Source organism: Myotis daubentonii, chromosome 15, assembly GCF_963259705.1.
Source record: "Myotis daubentonii chromosome 15, mMyoDau2.1, whole genome shotgun sequence".
Lineage (NCBI taxonomy): Eukaryota > Metazoa > Chordata > Mammalia > Chiroptera > Vespertilionidae > Myotis > Myotis daubentonii.
The window spans coordinates 5,255,354-5,270,739 of record NC_081854.1 but is presented as its reverse complement, the minus strand read 5'-3'; the positions used below and the strand labels follow the sequence as shown (position 1 = coordinate 5,270,739).

General features: G+C 42.0%; 2 protein-coding genes across 2 annotated transcripts in view; one reads left to right on the top strand and one right to left on the bottom strand.

The window, feature by feature from the left end:
- The window catches only part of LOC132216080 (zinc finger protein 345-like), a 325,901-nt gene extending 316,699 nt beyond the window's left edge, over positions 1 to 9,202 (bottom strand). The window contains exon 1 of the mRNA XM_059665139.1: positions 5,654 to 9,202. Within this exon, the coding sequence (XP_059521122.1) occupies positions 6,640 to 9,051 (2,412 nt within the window). The 5' untranslated portion in view covers positions 9,052 to 9,202 and the 3' untranslated portion in view covers positions 5,654 to 6,639. The remainder of the gene's footprint in view (positions 1 to 5,653) is intronic.
- Positions 1 to 15,386, top strand: part of LOC132216086 (zinc finger protein 883-like) — a 681,654-nt gene that overhangs the window by 590,058 nt on the left and 76,210 nt on the right. The gene's annotated exons all lie outside the window — the stretch shown is intronic.

Below are 15,386 nucleotides of genomic sequence, written 5' to 3'. Positions count from 1 at the left end.
GTAACATAGTACAGGAGTTGAAAAAAATCTAAAACTGGCTAGGGGTAGAAATAACTGCTAAATGAAACTAACCTCCAGCACACTGAAGCTGGAAGAATGATCACAGGAGTGGTCTGACACTCTCCACAAAGTTCTGACACCGGGCCCTACCTGGTTTGCCTCAGTGGATAGAGCATCTGCCTCGGGACTGAAGGATCCCAGGTTTGATTTGGGCCAAGGGCACATGCCTGCGTTCTGGGCTGCATCCCCAGTATGGGGAGTGCAGGACACAGCCCATGCAGGATTCTCTTTCATCATTGATGTTTATTTCTCTCACTTCCTCTCTGAAATCAATTAAAAATAAATAATACATAAAAATTTAAAAATTAATAGAAAAAATACTCAGGTGAGGATTTATAAAAACAAACAACAACAACAAAAGTTCTGACATAGGGACCCTGTACAGTGCCCTCCTGTCCATAAAGCATCTTCATGATAAAATCAAATCTCACTTCCTTTCAATGTGCGCTTTAACATTCTCACATCCAATGCTAGTCATTCCTGAGGGCTGCTCATTTCAAATCTCTATAGCACGTCACCAAATGATTCACTATCACATAGAAAAAAAATATATGTATATATTCTCCTGATTTTTTTCAGAGAGGAAGGGAGAGGGATAGAGAGTTAGAAACATCGATGAGAGAGAGACATCAATCAGATGCCTCCTGCACACCCCCTACTGGGGATGTGCCTGTAACTAAGGTACATGCCCTTGACTGGAATCCAAACTGGGACACCATCAGTCCGAAGGCCTACACTCTATCCACTGAGCCACTGAGCCAAACCGGTCAGGGCAGGAATTTTTTTTTTCAATGATTTGCTCCTCATTCCATAAAGCCTTTGAACATGCCTTGTTGAAAACACATCTCTATGCACTGCTGTGACAGTTCAGCCTCGGAAGCAGATGGGATCCTTAGTAAATGATGGTTGAAGCCATCATTTAAATGATGCTTTAAATTCTTCTGCTCACACCGTATTTTCTCAGCTCACTGTATTTTCCTCAAGTTGTCGCAAATGAGGAGGCCTCACATTTGTAGAAAAAATAATTTCCAGGTAGCCAGTGTTTCAGTAGAGCCATATCTAAAGTTAATTATCTCACCTCTTGGGAATCAGTGTCTTTAATTTACCACCTATTCAGACCTACCTGCTGTCAGCCTTCATAGAGCCTCTGCTCTTCTAGCTATATAAATACTGCTCATTGTATAACTCCATTATGCCTTTCTATAGTTTGCTCTAGCAATATGCTCTTCCATAAATCATGTTCATTCTGCATGCAGACACTGTAACTTCATGAATAGGTGAAATAATTATTTCCAAGCAAGGTTGTGAGACCCTAGATCCACAATCTTTACCTCAGGTGCAGATGCCCACTTTCCAAACCTTGAATGGTGCCAACATGATAGCCATCTATACAACAAAGAGTTTGGCTCAAAGGATGGACCCTTGGCCTGTGGACTGAGGGGTCAAGGCTTTCATTCTGCTCAAGAGCCTGTACCTCATGGGGGCTCAATACCCAGCCAGGTCAGGGCATGTGTGGGAGTCCACCAAATGATTTGTTTCTCACACACAGATATTTCTCTGTGTGTCTCTCCACCTCCCTAACACTCTCTAAAAATCAATGGAAAAATCAGAGGTTGAGGGTTAAAAACAAACAAAAAAAGAATGATTGACCAAAGAAAATATTCTCTAGGATGTGGAGAATGAATCCCTCATATACTGCTAGTATAATGCAAAAATGCACAATCAATTTTTATTTATTTTAAAAGAATATTCTACTGATTTTTAGAGAATTAGAGGGAAAGAAACATCTATATGACAGTGCAACCTCAATTATTACCCTTGTGCACACCGTTTTGGGGATCTAGCACACAACCAGGCCCTTTTCCCCACTGGCAATCCAAGGCCCAACACTAGGTTGCAATCCAGCCTTTATATCTGACACTTGTTTTGTGAGGAAGCCAGTCTGTGTACATGCGAGCACCTGGGTACTTACTAGAATCTTTATGCTTAGTCTTTAGTAGTCCTTTGTTAAAGGACGCTGCAGACACATGTGTGATCTCAAGGATGCTTACCCTACTGATAGTATCTAATAGTTCATTTTGATTCAAGCTGTTATTACAATAAAAGCCTAAGGAGGTAGGTGAACGGGGCTGTTTGGTTCTGTTATCCAGGCAGTCCATTAGCCCTCTCTTTCACAAAAATGTGTCAGAGTAATCACACAAAAATGGGTCAGAGTAATCATTCATCCATCACTCAGAGTCTGCTGTTCAGCCCTGGCATTGTTTGTTAAGTAAACTTGGAAAATCTTCCTCATTTCTGTAATCGAAGATGTTCCCAGCAGTTCAATACCAGTTTAGACTTTCCAGGTTTTTGTGAGAACTAAAAGACAAAAATACTCAAAAAGTCATCTCTGGAACCCTGGCCCCGGCAAGTACCAACTTTGTAACTTTTATTGGTTCTCACAGTCCTAGCTAAGTCCCATATCAGCTAAGTCCGATTATCAGCGTCATGTTACATTTAACAACTGAGGTGCAGGGAGCTGTAGTGAATCTCCTGGAGATTCCAGGTTGGAGACCCAACACTGAGACCTTAGTGCCCACAGTACTGCCTCCCTGCAGGTGGGTCAGCAGGTTCAGAAAGGCCCCAGTTCTTTCTCAAAAGCCCTTACACACAAAGGTGCTTGTTGGCACTGGGGAACTGAAGGGTTCCTGTCCTGAGGTTTTCTAAAGTTGCTCTTCTCAAGGTGGTGGAAAATGTTAGTAGTGCAAGTTAAAATTAAAAGTGTTCACTGCAGCCGAAACCGGTTTGGCTCAGTGGATAGAGCGTCGGCCTGCGGACTGAAGGGTCCCAGGTTCGATTCCGGTCGGGGGCATGTACCTGGGTTGCGGGCATATCCCCAGTGGGAGATGTGCAGGAGGCAGCTGATCGATGTTTCTCTCTCATCGATGTTTCTGACTATCTCTCCCCCTTCCTCACTGTAAAAAATCAATAAAATATATTTTTTAAAAAAAAAGTGTTCACTGCATTGTGCTTATCATTTCAAAACTAAAAATTTCTAGCTGGTATTGCTCCGTGGTTAAGCATCAGCACAGGCACAAAGATGTCCCCCATTCAATTTCGCATCAGAGCACATGCCTGAGTTGCGGGGTCCATTCCCAGCAGCAGCATGAAGGAGGCAGCCTGTCAATGATTCTCTCATTATTGATGATTCTCTCTCTCCCTTCCTCTGTGAAATCAATAAAAAATTTTTCTAAATGTCTAAAAATATATATATATATATATATATATATATATATATATATATATATTTTTTATTGCTTAAAGTATTACAAAGGGTATTACATATGTATCCATTTTATCCCCCCGCCCTAAAAATAGATATTTTTAACAGGTAAGAATTACTAAAACACATTATATCGATACAAAAATTTATTTCCGAAATCAAAAAGGCACAAAATGAGTGAAATTCTAACATTCACATTTGTTATCCAATTGTCTTTTTGTTAAAGAAAATTGCCAAAACTCATAAAACATTAGGCAGAACATATGATCAGAGGTTTTAAGAAAGATACAGACACAGCAAATATATACTGGAGAAAAGACTCACCATAAATTTCTAGAAAAAACACAATCAAACAGTGAGGTAGCATGACAAACTTACAAAATAAAATTTTTAAGCAAATAATGATTGACCAAACAAAATATTCTCTAGGATGTGAAGAATGTGAATCCCTCACACACCACTGGCCAAATGCAAAAAAGTACAATCAGTTACGGTTTATTTTTTAAAAAACAATCTTTATTACTTATTAGCATACCATAGAGCTTGGCTATTGGTTGAGTCACTCCATTCTTAGTGACACATGCTCATAGATACTGATGGTTTTTGTTTTTAAACATATTTTATTGATTTTTGGAGAGGGAGGGGGAGAGAGAATCATTGATTGCACCTCCCACAGGCCCACTAGTTGAGATTCAGCCCCAAACCCAGACATGTGTCCTTGGCTAGAATCTAATCAGGGACCCTTTAGTTCAATGACTGACGCTCCCTCCACTGTTCAAAACTAGCTAGGGAAAGGTTTATTTTTTATTTTTAAAGAATAGTTTATTGCCGAGACTGGTTTGGCTCAGTGGATAGAGCGTCGACCTGCGGACTGAAAGGTCCCAGGTTCGATTCCGGTCAAGGGCATATACCTGGGTTGCGGGCACATCCCCAGTAGAAGATGTGCAGGAGGCAGCTGGTCGATGTTTCTCTTTCATCGATGTTTCTAACTCTCTATCTCTCTCCCTTCCTCTCTGTAAAAAATCAATAAAATATATTTAAAAAAAAAAACCCTTTAAAAAAAAAAAAAAGAATAGTTTATTAATTTTTGGAGAGAGAAGGGAGAAAGAGAAACATTGATGGAAGAGTGCCATATTGGCCAGTGACCTCCTGCACACCCACTTCTGTGAATCTAGCCCACAACACAGGCACATATCCCCACTGGCAATCATATCCACAACCCTGTGCTACAAGAGATGATGGACAAGTACTGACCCACACCGGCCCTGGTGGTATATTCCATTTAAATCACAATTTGCTAACCTCAGTAAATTTAAACATTCATCTACTCAAAAACCACAGACTATGCACTGAAATTTTGACAAAGGTAAATAACACTTATATACATACAAAAAATTATACAGAAATGTTTGTGCCAGCTTTCTTAGAAATAACCAAATATTTATTAAAATGGACAAACTGATGGAGATATATCAATGATAAGAATATCTATCGGAAAAATGATCAGTTACTAGTGTAACTTTAATAAATCTCCAAGTATTTATGAAACATAAACTAATGCAGAAAAATACTTAGAAAAATAAAGTTCTCCATGAAAATGAAATGTAAATCCATGGTCACTAGGAAAGCTGTGAACAGCTTAAAAGAGGGACAGATTAAGAGGTCATTATGCAATTAGAGACAGATATGGTCAGCTTTAGGACTATAATGATGGTTTCAGTTTCATGCACATGTCAAGATTCATGAAACACTATACTTAACGCAAGTAATTTACTCATTATAGCTGTTAAAAATGGTTCAATGGTATTATGGAAGAAAATGGTTTGCAACTCTATGTTGAATCCCCATACTTATGCCCTCTAGGTGAGAGTCTCAACTTAGTGACAGAAAATGTATTAAACAATGAAGAACTTTCACCCAAACCCACAAAAGCCACATTCCTGGACTAAAGACAGCCGTTGTCTCCATCTTTCTTTTGATGCCAGCGCACCAATGGCTCTGATGGGAACTTCTGAGAAGCTACAGGAGCAACAAAACATCTTGATTGTAATCAATGACAACGACTGCTTCACAGAAGATAAACAAGCCTGCTGTCCCTCAGATCTGTCTATACACAGCTCTTGTAGTCTTTTCCTAAAAATGCCGGGATGCACAGTTAGGTGAGGACCATTCCATCTAAGGGGGTGCAGTCTCATCCAACAATTAGGTCAGTGTTTCTGTAGTGAAAGGGTTCCCCCTGAATGCGATGGTCCTCAAACCAGTGACCATCACCCGTAATATTGTAGGCATTAGGGGACGAGGCCATCTGCAAGACCTGGGTAAGAGATTCACTTCACAGGTATTGGCATCGCTTGCAAACAAGAAAAAAATTTCATGTTTCTAGACATACTTGAGGTTGTCACAGCTACCCTCTCTTTGGAGTGATCTCTATGTGTCAAAGCATCCATCTTCACATGAGAAGTAGAGTGTCCACAGTGTTTCCTAGGAAAATATGGGCAGCAATGTAAATTTGCCAAAAACTGCTGAACTAATTCCTGAACAATACTGTTGCCCCATGGGAAAAATGTTTGAGACCCCTAAAAGTTTTTCACCTCTTCATGCTTGGAAAGCCCAAATCTCCTTATAAACTAACCTATTGAGTAAACAGAACACCAGAAATTAAAGAAGTCTTAAGAAAAACCCTTCATTATTTTACAATCCATAGAGACATGACATTGACAGTTCTCCCGTTGGTGACTTAGGCACACAATAAACTCATCATTAGCATCTAGGGAAAGTGTGTCCCTGAAAATGGCAGTCCCTCTGCAACATGTTTACTGGGACCAACCGTAATGAGACCTGTTTGGCAACACAAGACAGGGCTGGAAGAAAGAACTAAGGATTCAGGTATTCCTCATTTCCGTCAACAAATTAGAGTCTGACTTAACATCCCTGGGGACAGAAGGATGGTGATTGAGGCCATCTGTAGGGACCTTATAGGTGGTTCAGGTGAATTACCTTCAGCAACAGAAATATGCAGTGACACAGATCTGGCAGTACATCCTGTATGTTAGAACGTGCAACATAATTACATACTGTTCCAACATAAAAACACAGAAGCACAACAGCAAAAACACTTATGGGAACATTGCATAATGTAGGTGATTAAATGTATGATACAATTCAGAAAAATGAGGACTCACAAATTTTCTTGTACTATCGTTAAGTCCAAAGAAATTACATTTACTACACATCTAAGAAATTTCTCACATTTGTACTCTTATGCGGAGAGGGAATTTAGAAATTTGGCTGAGAGATACCTCACATTAATTGCACTCTTAATAGCTTTCTCCAGTGTGAACTCTCTGATGACACTGAAGAGCACTGCTCTTTTTAAAAGAATTCCCACATACAGTGCACTTATAAGGCTTTTCTCCCGTATGAACTCTCTGATGTCGATCAAGGATTGTTTTAGTGGTAAAAGATTTTCCACATTCACTGCATTGATATGGCTTTTCTCCTGTATGAACTCTCTGATGTCGATCAAGGACAGTTTTAATGGTAAAAGATTTTCCACATTCACTGCATTTATAAGGCTTTTCTCCTGTATGAACTCTCTGATGGTAACGAAGGGTAGTGCTCCGAGCAAAAGATTTCCCACATTCACTGCACTGATAAGGCTTCTCTCCCGTATGAACTCTCTGATGTCTATGAAGTTCAGTGTTAGTGGAAAAACATTTTCCACATTCATTGCATTGAAAAGGCTTTTCTCCAGTGTGAACTGTCTGATGATATTGGAGCCCATTGCTACTTTTATATGATTTTCCACATTCACTGCATTTATAAGGCTTTTCTTCTGTATGAACTGTCTGATGATAACGAAGGTTACTTATCAGGGTAAAAGATTTCCCACATTCACTGCATTTATAAGGCTTTTCTCCCGTATGAACTCTCTGATGTTGATCAAGGATTCTTTTAGTGGTAAAAGATTTTCCACATTCACTGCATATATATGGCTTTTCTCCTGTATGAAGTCTCTGATGATGACATAGGCCAGAACTCTGGGAAAAAGATTTCCCACATTCACTGCATACATATGGCTTTTCTCCTGTATGAAGTCTCTGATGATTACATAGGGCAGAGCTCTGGGTAAAACATTTCCCACACTCAGTGCATTTATAAGGCTTTTCTCCTGTATGAACACTCTGATGTCGATCAAGGACGGTTTTAGTGGTAAAAGATTTTCCACATTCACTACATTGATATGGCTTTTCTCCTGTATGAACTCTCTGATGAAGACGAAGCTTAGTGCTCCGGGTAAAAGATTTCCCACATTCACTGCATTGGTAAGGCTTTTCTCCAGTGTGAACTCTCTGATGATACAGGAGACTTTTTCTACGTCTAAAAGATTTTCCACATTCACTGCATTTATACGGCTTTTCTCCTGTATGAACTGTCTGATGGTAACGAAGGGCGGTGCTCCGGGAAAAAGATTTCCCACATTCACTGCACTGATAAGGCTTTTCTCCCGTATGAACTCTCTGATGTCTATGAAGGTCAGTGTTAGTGGAAAAACATTTTCCACATTCATTGCATTGAAAAGGCTTTTCTCCAGTGTGAACTGTCTGATGATATTGGAGCCCTTTGCTACTTTTATATGATTTTCCACATTCACTGCATTTATAAGGCTTTTCTTCTGTATGAACTGTCTGATGATAACGAAGGTTGGTTTTCCGGGTAAAAGATTTCCCACATTCACTGCATTTATAAGGCCTTTCTCCTGTATGAACTCTCTGATGTCGAGCAAGGATTCCTTTAGTGGTAAAAGATTTTCCACATTCACTGCATTGATATGGCTTTTCTCCTGTATGAACTCTCTGATGAAAACGAAGATTAGTGCTCTGGATAAAGGATTTCCCACATTCACTGCATTGGTAAGGCTTTTCTCCAGTGTGAACTCTCTGATGATATATGAGACTTTTTCTACGTGTAAAAGATTTTCCACATTCGCTGCATTTATAAGGCTTTTCTCCTGTATGAACTGTCTGATGGTAACGTAGGGCAATGCTCCGAGAAAAAGATTTCCCACATTCACAACATTTATAAGGCTTTTCTCCTGTGTGAACTCTCTGATGAATACGAAGGGTAGTGCTCTGGGTAAAAGACTTCCTATATTCACTGCATTTATAAGGCTTTTCTCCCATATGAACTCTCTGATGTTGCTGAACAATGTTCTTAGTGGTAAAAGATTTCCCACATTCACTGCATTTGTAATGCTTTTTTGCAGTGTGACCTCTCTGTTGATAATGAAAGCCAGAAAATTTCGTAAAATATTTTCCACATTCAGCGCGCACACAACACCCACTTCCAAGATGGAAATCTTTTTCCTGAATAAACGTGTGGATGCAATTAATGTCTTTCTTACATTCTTTTCTGCTGAAATAATTTTTTCTACGTTGAAACGTCATCCCACGCATCAAAATAGCAGTTGGACTGTCCCTGGTCTGCGTAGCCTTTAGGTGGAGATGTCCAGATTCGGTAAAGACACTCTGCCCAACCTCCCCACTGGTGAAATGATTCTGGGACACATTGAAATTGCAGCTGTTTGCAAGTGACATCCTTTCCAAACCTCTAATGTAAGTCTGCTCTCTCACATGCTGCTGGTGAAATTTTGCACACAAAGAAAATCTTTTTGCACACGCTCCACACCTCAACAGTATCTGTCTGTGTTGTGTTCCCTGCAGCTCCATCACGTGGAAAATGTTTCCCAGGACTAGCCCACAACTCTCACAGGGGTGACTCTTCTGGGAAGACAACGGTAACTTGGGATTCCTTGCCTGTGACAATCTAACAGAAACCTTTTGTTCAGTCAGGGCCTCCACATTGTCTTCTCCACAGCAGCAACCTGAACAAAAGGAAATGTAGGTGATGTGCATGTTGACCTGATAAAAACAGGATATCTTCAACACAGATTGTTTATCTGTCATGTCTGATCATGATTTCTTTTTTTTTTAATATATTTTATTGATTTTTTACAGAGAGGAACGGAGAGGGATAGAGAGTCAGAAACATCACAAAGATCGACCAGCCGCTTTCTGCACACACCCCCACTGGGGATTGCCTGCAACCAAGGTACATGCCCTTGACCGGAATTGAACCTGGGACGTTTCAGTCCACAGGCCAATGCTCTATCCACTGAGCCAAACCGGTTAGAGCCTGGACATGATTTCATACAATGATTTTCAAGACGATGGCGTCAGACTCTCAGGAAATGGCTGTTATATATATAACATGACTCAAAAGGTCACTGAATGAAGAAAATCTCACCAAGGGAGGACAGAAGCATAGGCTGGCACAAAAAGAAGAGAGGCAGTGTCTGCCCGTTATTACTCCACAAATGGCTTCCTTTAAGACCTTTCATGCTGGCAATGTGAGTCTGCGTAGAATAATTCCAGTGTGTTCAAAACCATAAATGATCAATAATATTAGAGCATGTGATGTTCAGCATCAATGTAATAATTCATGTGCACTGTCAGGCCTGCAGGCACGGAACAATATTGGAGTGCAGTAAAGCGAGATGTTTGAAAGAGGTACAGGTGCAACGTTTACAGAGGTTAAGGTTATCCACAGTCTGGGAATCCCAACAGAATGATCACTATTAAAACTGAAAAGTACCGAACCGGTTTGGCTCAGTGGATAGAGCATCAGCCTGCAGACTGAAGGGTTCCAGGTTCGATTCCGGTCAAGGGCATGTACCTTGGTTGCGGGCACATCCCCAGTAGGGGGCATGCAGGAGGCAGCTGATCGATAACTTTCATCGATGTTTCTAACTCTCCATCCCTCTCCCTTCTTCTCTGTAAAAAATCAATAAAATATATATTTTAAAAAATAAAAAAACAAAGAAACTGAAAAGTGTCAACATTCAGCAAGAAGAAGTAGAATTGGGTGAGGAGTGGGCAATGGTAACAAAACATTGTTGAACAAAATGGGTTCCTTGTTATGAATATAGCAAAGCCCAGGCATGAAAACTGCCCCCACGCCCTTCACCAAGGCAATACCGCCTCTGGGTCTAGCCCAGGGGTGGGCAAACTTTTTGACTCGAGGGCCACAATGGGTTCTTAAACTGGACAGGAGGGCCGGAACAAAAGCATGGATGGAGTGTTTGTGTGAACTAATATAAATTCAAAGTAAACATCATTACATAAAAGGGTACGGTCTTTTTTTTTTTTTTTTTTAGTTTTATTCATTTCAAGCGGGCCCGCGGGCCGTAGTTTGCCCACAGCTAGTCTAGCCTGTCACTGATAAAGTCATGTTTCTCCTGTGATATACAAAGGATTCTGACTCTTAAATCCCAGTTGAGCCACTGCATGGGATAAATGATGCAAATCTTAAAAGAAAAACTAAAAAGATGGATTGTCAGCACTGTGGTAGAACAACAAAGGACAAATGAAATCATGGGCAAAAGGCCTCGGAGACTGACATCAGCAAGATGGCAGAATCAGAGATAGAGAAACTTTCCCCATTCCAGAGTAAGTAGACAGCTACTCATGAGAAAAACATCCCACAGGAAATGGTAATAAGGGTATTATGAAGATACACAGTAATACACAATACCAAATAAGGACAACTGCATAGAAACAATGACAGGAAACTGAGTGAGCAAACACATTTGAAGATACCTAAGGTCAACAATAAAGGTTAATAATAATTAACTACCTAACTGACTAAGAAAATAAATAAATACAGCAAGGGTCAGCCCTAGCTGGCTTACTCAGTGGATAGAGTGTAAGCCTGGGGACTGAAACGTCCTAGGTTCCATTCCAGTCAAGGGCACAGGTCCAGTTTGTTGTGGGTTCAGTCCCAGTAGGGGGCGTGCAGGAGGCAGCTGATCCATGTTTCTCTCTCATCGATGTTTCTAACTCTCAATCCCTCTCCCTTCCTCTCTGTAAAAAAATCAATAATATATATAATTTTAAAAGAATTAAATTCAGCCCTACCTGGTTTGGCTCAGTGGATAGAGCGTCGGCCTGCGGACTGAAGGGTCCCAGGTCGATTCCAGTAGGGGGCATGTACATTGGTTCTGGGCACATCCCCAGTGGGGGGTGTGCAGGAGGCAGCTGATCGATGTTTCTCTCTCATCGATGTTTCTAGCTCTCTATCCCTCTCCCTTCCCCTCTTTAAAAAATCAATAAAATATATTTTAAAAAAGAATTAAATTCAGAAAAGTTACAGGATGCAAAATAAACATATAAACATTAGTTCCATTTCTGCACACTAACAATAAATACTTTGATAGAAAAATGTTGAAGGAAATTAAATTTACAATAGCATCAAAAACAATAAATTTAGCAGGAAGAAATTGAATCAAAATGGAAAACATCTGTACATTGAATATTGGAACACAGTGATGAAAGGAATGGAAGAAAACAAATACGTTGAAAGACAACCTGTGTTCATGGATCTGGAAATGAAATATCGTGCAGATAGCTATAGTACACAAGGCAAACTACAGAATAAATGCATTCCCAATAACTCCAATGGTTTTTTACAAAGAGATGAACGGAGAATCTTGCAATGGAATCAAAATCCTCCATTAACAAAAGCAATCTTTAGCAAGAACAAAGCTGGTGGCATCACACTTCCTGACTTCAATTTATTACAAAGAGAAAGCAAGTAAACAGTGTGTTGCTGGAGAAACACAGACACATACATCAACAGAACAGGACAAAAAACACAGAAATAAGCCTAGGCACAGACTTTAAGTAATTTTTGACAAAGCAGCAGCCACAGAAGGAAGGAAAGATAATTTCTTCAATGAATGGTGCTGGTAAACAATCAACATTCACATGTAAAACAACAAAACTGGACACCAATGATAAAATTTAACTCAACCTGCAGGGCAGAATTAAATGTCAGCACTAAAACTTCAAACTCCTCAGGACAACCTAGAGAAACAGTTTGGGAGGTTTGTTTTGGACAGGATTTCCTGCAGGTGAAACCAACCACCACACAAAATAGAAAAAAAATAAACAGTCCAGATTGCAACAAATAAAGAAAAATAGTGCCTGCACTGCACTGCAAAATAGCAATAAACAAAATGAAATGAAAGGCAATCTAGAGAACAGAAGAAAATAATTTCAAACCCTATGAAGGAATCACTTGGAGGGATTGTGGATTCCGTTCTGATCAGCACAATAAAGCGAATATTCTGACATAGACCGAAACTCACACAATTAGTTGGAGTGCCCCAGGAATAATGAAGGTATGTTAATACAATACTGCAGGCTAATAACAATGCAATGACTGTTTCAAAGGCAAACTCTATATAACTTCATTAAAAATACTTAATTGCTAAGCACTAGTAACAAACATTTGAGCTTGCTAGAAACAAAGTGGAACTAGACCTGCCGAAAGCAGAGTTGACAAAAACAAGGACTTTCTAGAAAAGCGAGTATGCGGGAGTAATATCTGCAAAACACAATTAAGCACGTGCAAAAATGTGTTCCTGTATGTTGTAAGCAATTAATATATAAAATATACAAGGTATACAAAAGACTCTCTAACCAAAAAAAAAACATACATAGTTAATAAAGAGAATAAGGATATACAGACAATTTTTCAAAAAATATGTATACATCACCAATAGGAACATAGAAAATGCTTTCTTCACTGATCAAGGTGGAATCCCATAGGCTGCCTACAACACTACCAACCACAAGTCCTTCCCTGTGAATTTAGTGCAGCGGGGAGTATTGGGACTTCAGGAATAGAAGGGAGCAGTGGAAATAGACCAACCCTCCCCAGGACAGCAACTCCCAGGAAACTGGAAACATCAAGCAGTACCACAGTCTACATGGGAGGACAGAGCACACCCTGGGGGCTGGGCCCTGGGAAATGGCAAAGCCAAGTCCAGGTCACTGGTGAGAGTGAGGGTCTTACCCAGGGAGGATTTAAGTTCAAAGTTCTCCAGCATCACATTCAGGTACAGACGTCTCTGACCCTCATCAAGGAGGCTCCATTCCTCCCTGGAGAAGTACAGGGCAATGTCCTCAAAGGTCACGCCAACCTGTCAGAATGGAGAAAATAGAAATCGTGGTTGTAATTTTGAGAACTAGCAATCCTACTCCTAACACATCTTTCCCATGCTCAACCTCCTCCAGTGCTCCCCAGTTTAGTGTGGACACCAGGCCCTAATGCCAGTGCTGGCTGATCTCTCATCAGTCCCATTACTCACTGTGATGGCCCTCAGCAACAGTCGGGCTGAGAAGGGGGACAACAGAGAAACACCATCTATGCCAGCCGTAGGCAAACTAAGGCCCACGGGCCGGATCCGGCCGGTTTGAAATGAATAAAACTAATGAAATAAAAGACCGTACCCTTTTATGTAATGATGTTTACTTTGAATTTATATTAGTTCACACAAACACTCCATCCATGATTTTGTTTCTGCCCTCCGGTCCAGTTTAAGAACCCATTGTGGCCCTCGAGTCAAAAAGTTTGCCCACCCCTGCTCTAAGCTCTGGGCCAAGCAAGCAGGGTCCCAGCCTTCCTGCCAAGCAATACCACTGCAGTCTCCCAGATCATGCCTCCAGGACAAAGCCAGGGTTTATGCTTCACCCTATAGTCCTAGTACCAGCCCTGGCTGGTCTGTCTCAGTGGACAGAGTTTTGGACTGTGCACTGAAGGATCCCTGGTTGGTTTCTAATCAAGGAAGGACACATGGCCGGGTTGAAAACTCCATCCCCAGTACAGGGCTTCCAGAGGCAGCTTATGGATGATTCATTCTCTCTCTATCTCTCTCTCCCCCTCTCCCTTCCTCTCTGAAATCAATTTAAAAAAATACATTTTTTTAAAGTCCCAATACCAGCTTTCCAGTACCATCAGCTCACACTTCCTCCAGATGTGCACACCACTGTGTAATGTCTACCCCCATCCCAACTTCAGACCCCAGGTTCACTGCCTCAGCTCTGCCACCTTCCTGCTCCACACTGTGGACCTCTCTGGACTCACCCATGAACTTGGCACATGGCACCCAGAGAGAGCATGTGAGGGTTCAGAAGGATCTACCACAACCCAATTCCTGGTGGACCCCGCAGCCTGGGGAAAGCAGGGCATGCGGCTCTGAACTCCTCCCTGCCGCCTCGGACCTTGGTTTCTATACTCAGAGCCCACGTCCGCAGGGGGATTTCAGACACGAGTCACCCCTGTCCACTGAGCCCTGCATTTCCCGTGTCCTCAGAAGCCACAACACTCCTCTCCCCGCTCCTCCTTCCTCAGTGTCCAAGCGGGGACCTGAGCTGCGGGACGGGACAGGCGCCCTGAGCCCAGGCTGCAGGGTTGAGGGTAAGGAGGCGGTGAGAGCAGGTGTGGGGGGCGGGGGACGCGAACTCACCTCAGCTGAGCAACTGGCCAAGGCCATTGCCATTGGACGCCGTGCGCGGACCCAGGCAGGCGAGGCCGGAGAGGCGGGTAAGAAGCAGGGGCAGCGGAAGGGGGTAAAGGGGCCTCTGTTCCGTCACGGACGTGGGTGACCCGGGGGCGTCAGCGAGTTTCACTCCCACGTGCGGGCTGAGCGGGAAGGACTCGGGCCTTCTCCCTCCGAGTATCCGCCACTGCCGCCGCCCACCTGGAGCCTTCCGCCCCGGCCTGGGGTAGATTCTGGGTGGAGACCAATAGCCGCCTAGAGAGCACCGGAAGGCCCGCCCCTTCCCGCCGGTGACGTAAGAGAAAGGCCGTTTCTGACCCTTCATTGGCTAAGCTGGCGGTAGTCCTCACAAGGCCTTCTGGGTAAATTGGGTTCCAGCGTCCAAGATGGTGGTGGAAGGTTTTTCCATCTCGCTCCAAGGACAACAGCGACATCTGCAGGTAGGGACCCTGGGAAATGACCTTCCTCAGGTAAGAGACATCTTGAAAATGGCTAGAAAAGACTCATTTTTCCTGGTAAAGGGACTGGGGGTCCTTTTTATGAAAACTCATTATCTGTGAGACCAATGCAGTTCGTCATACTATAGAGCAGTGATGGCGAACCTTTTGAGCTCGGCGTGTCAGCATTTTGAAAAACCGTAACTTAACTCGGGTGCCGTGT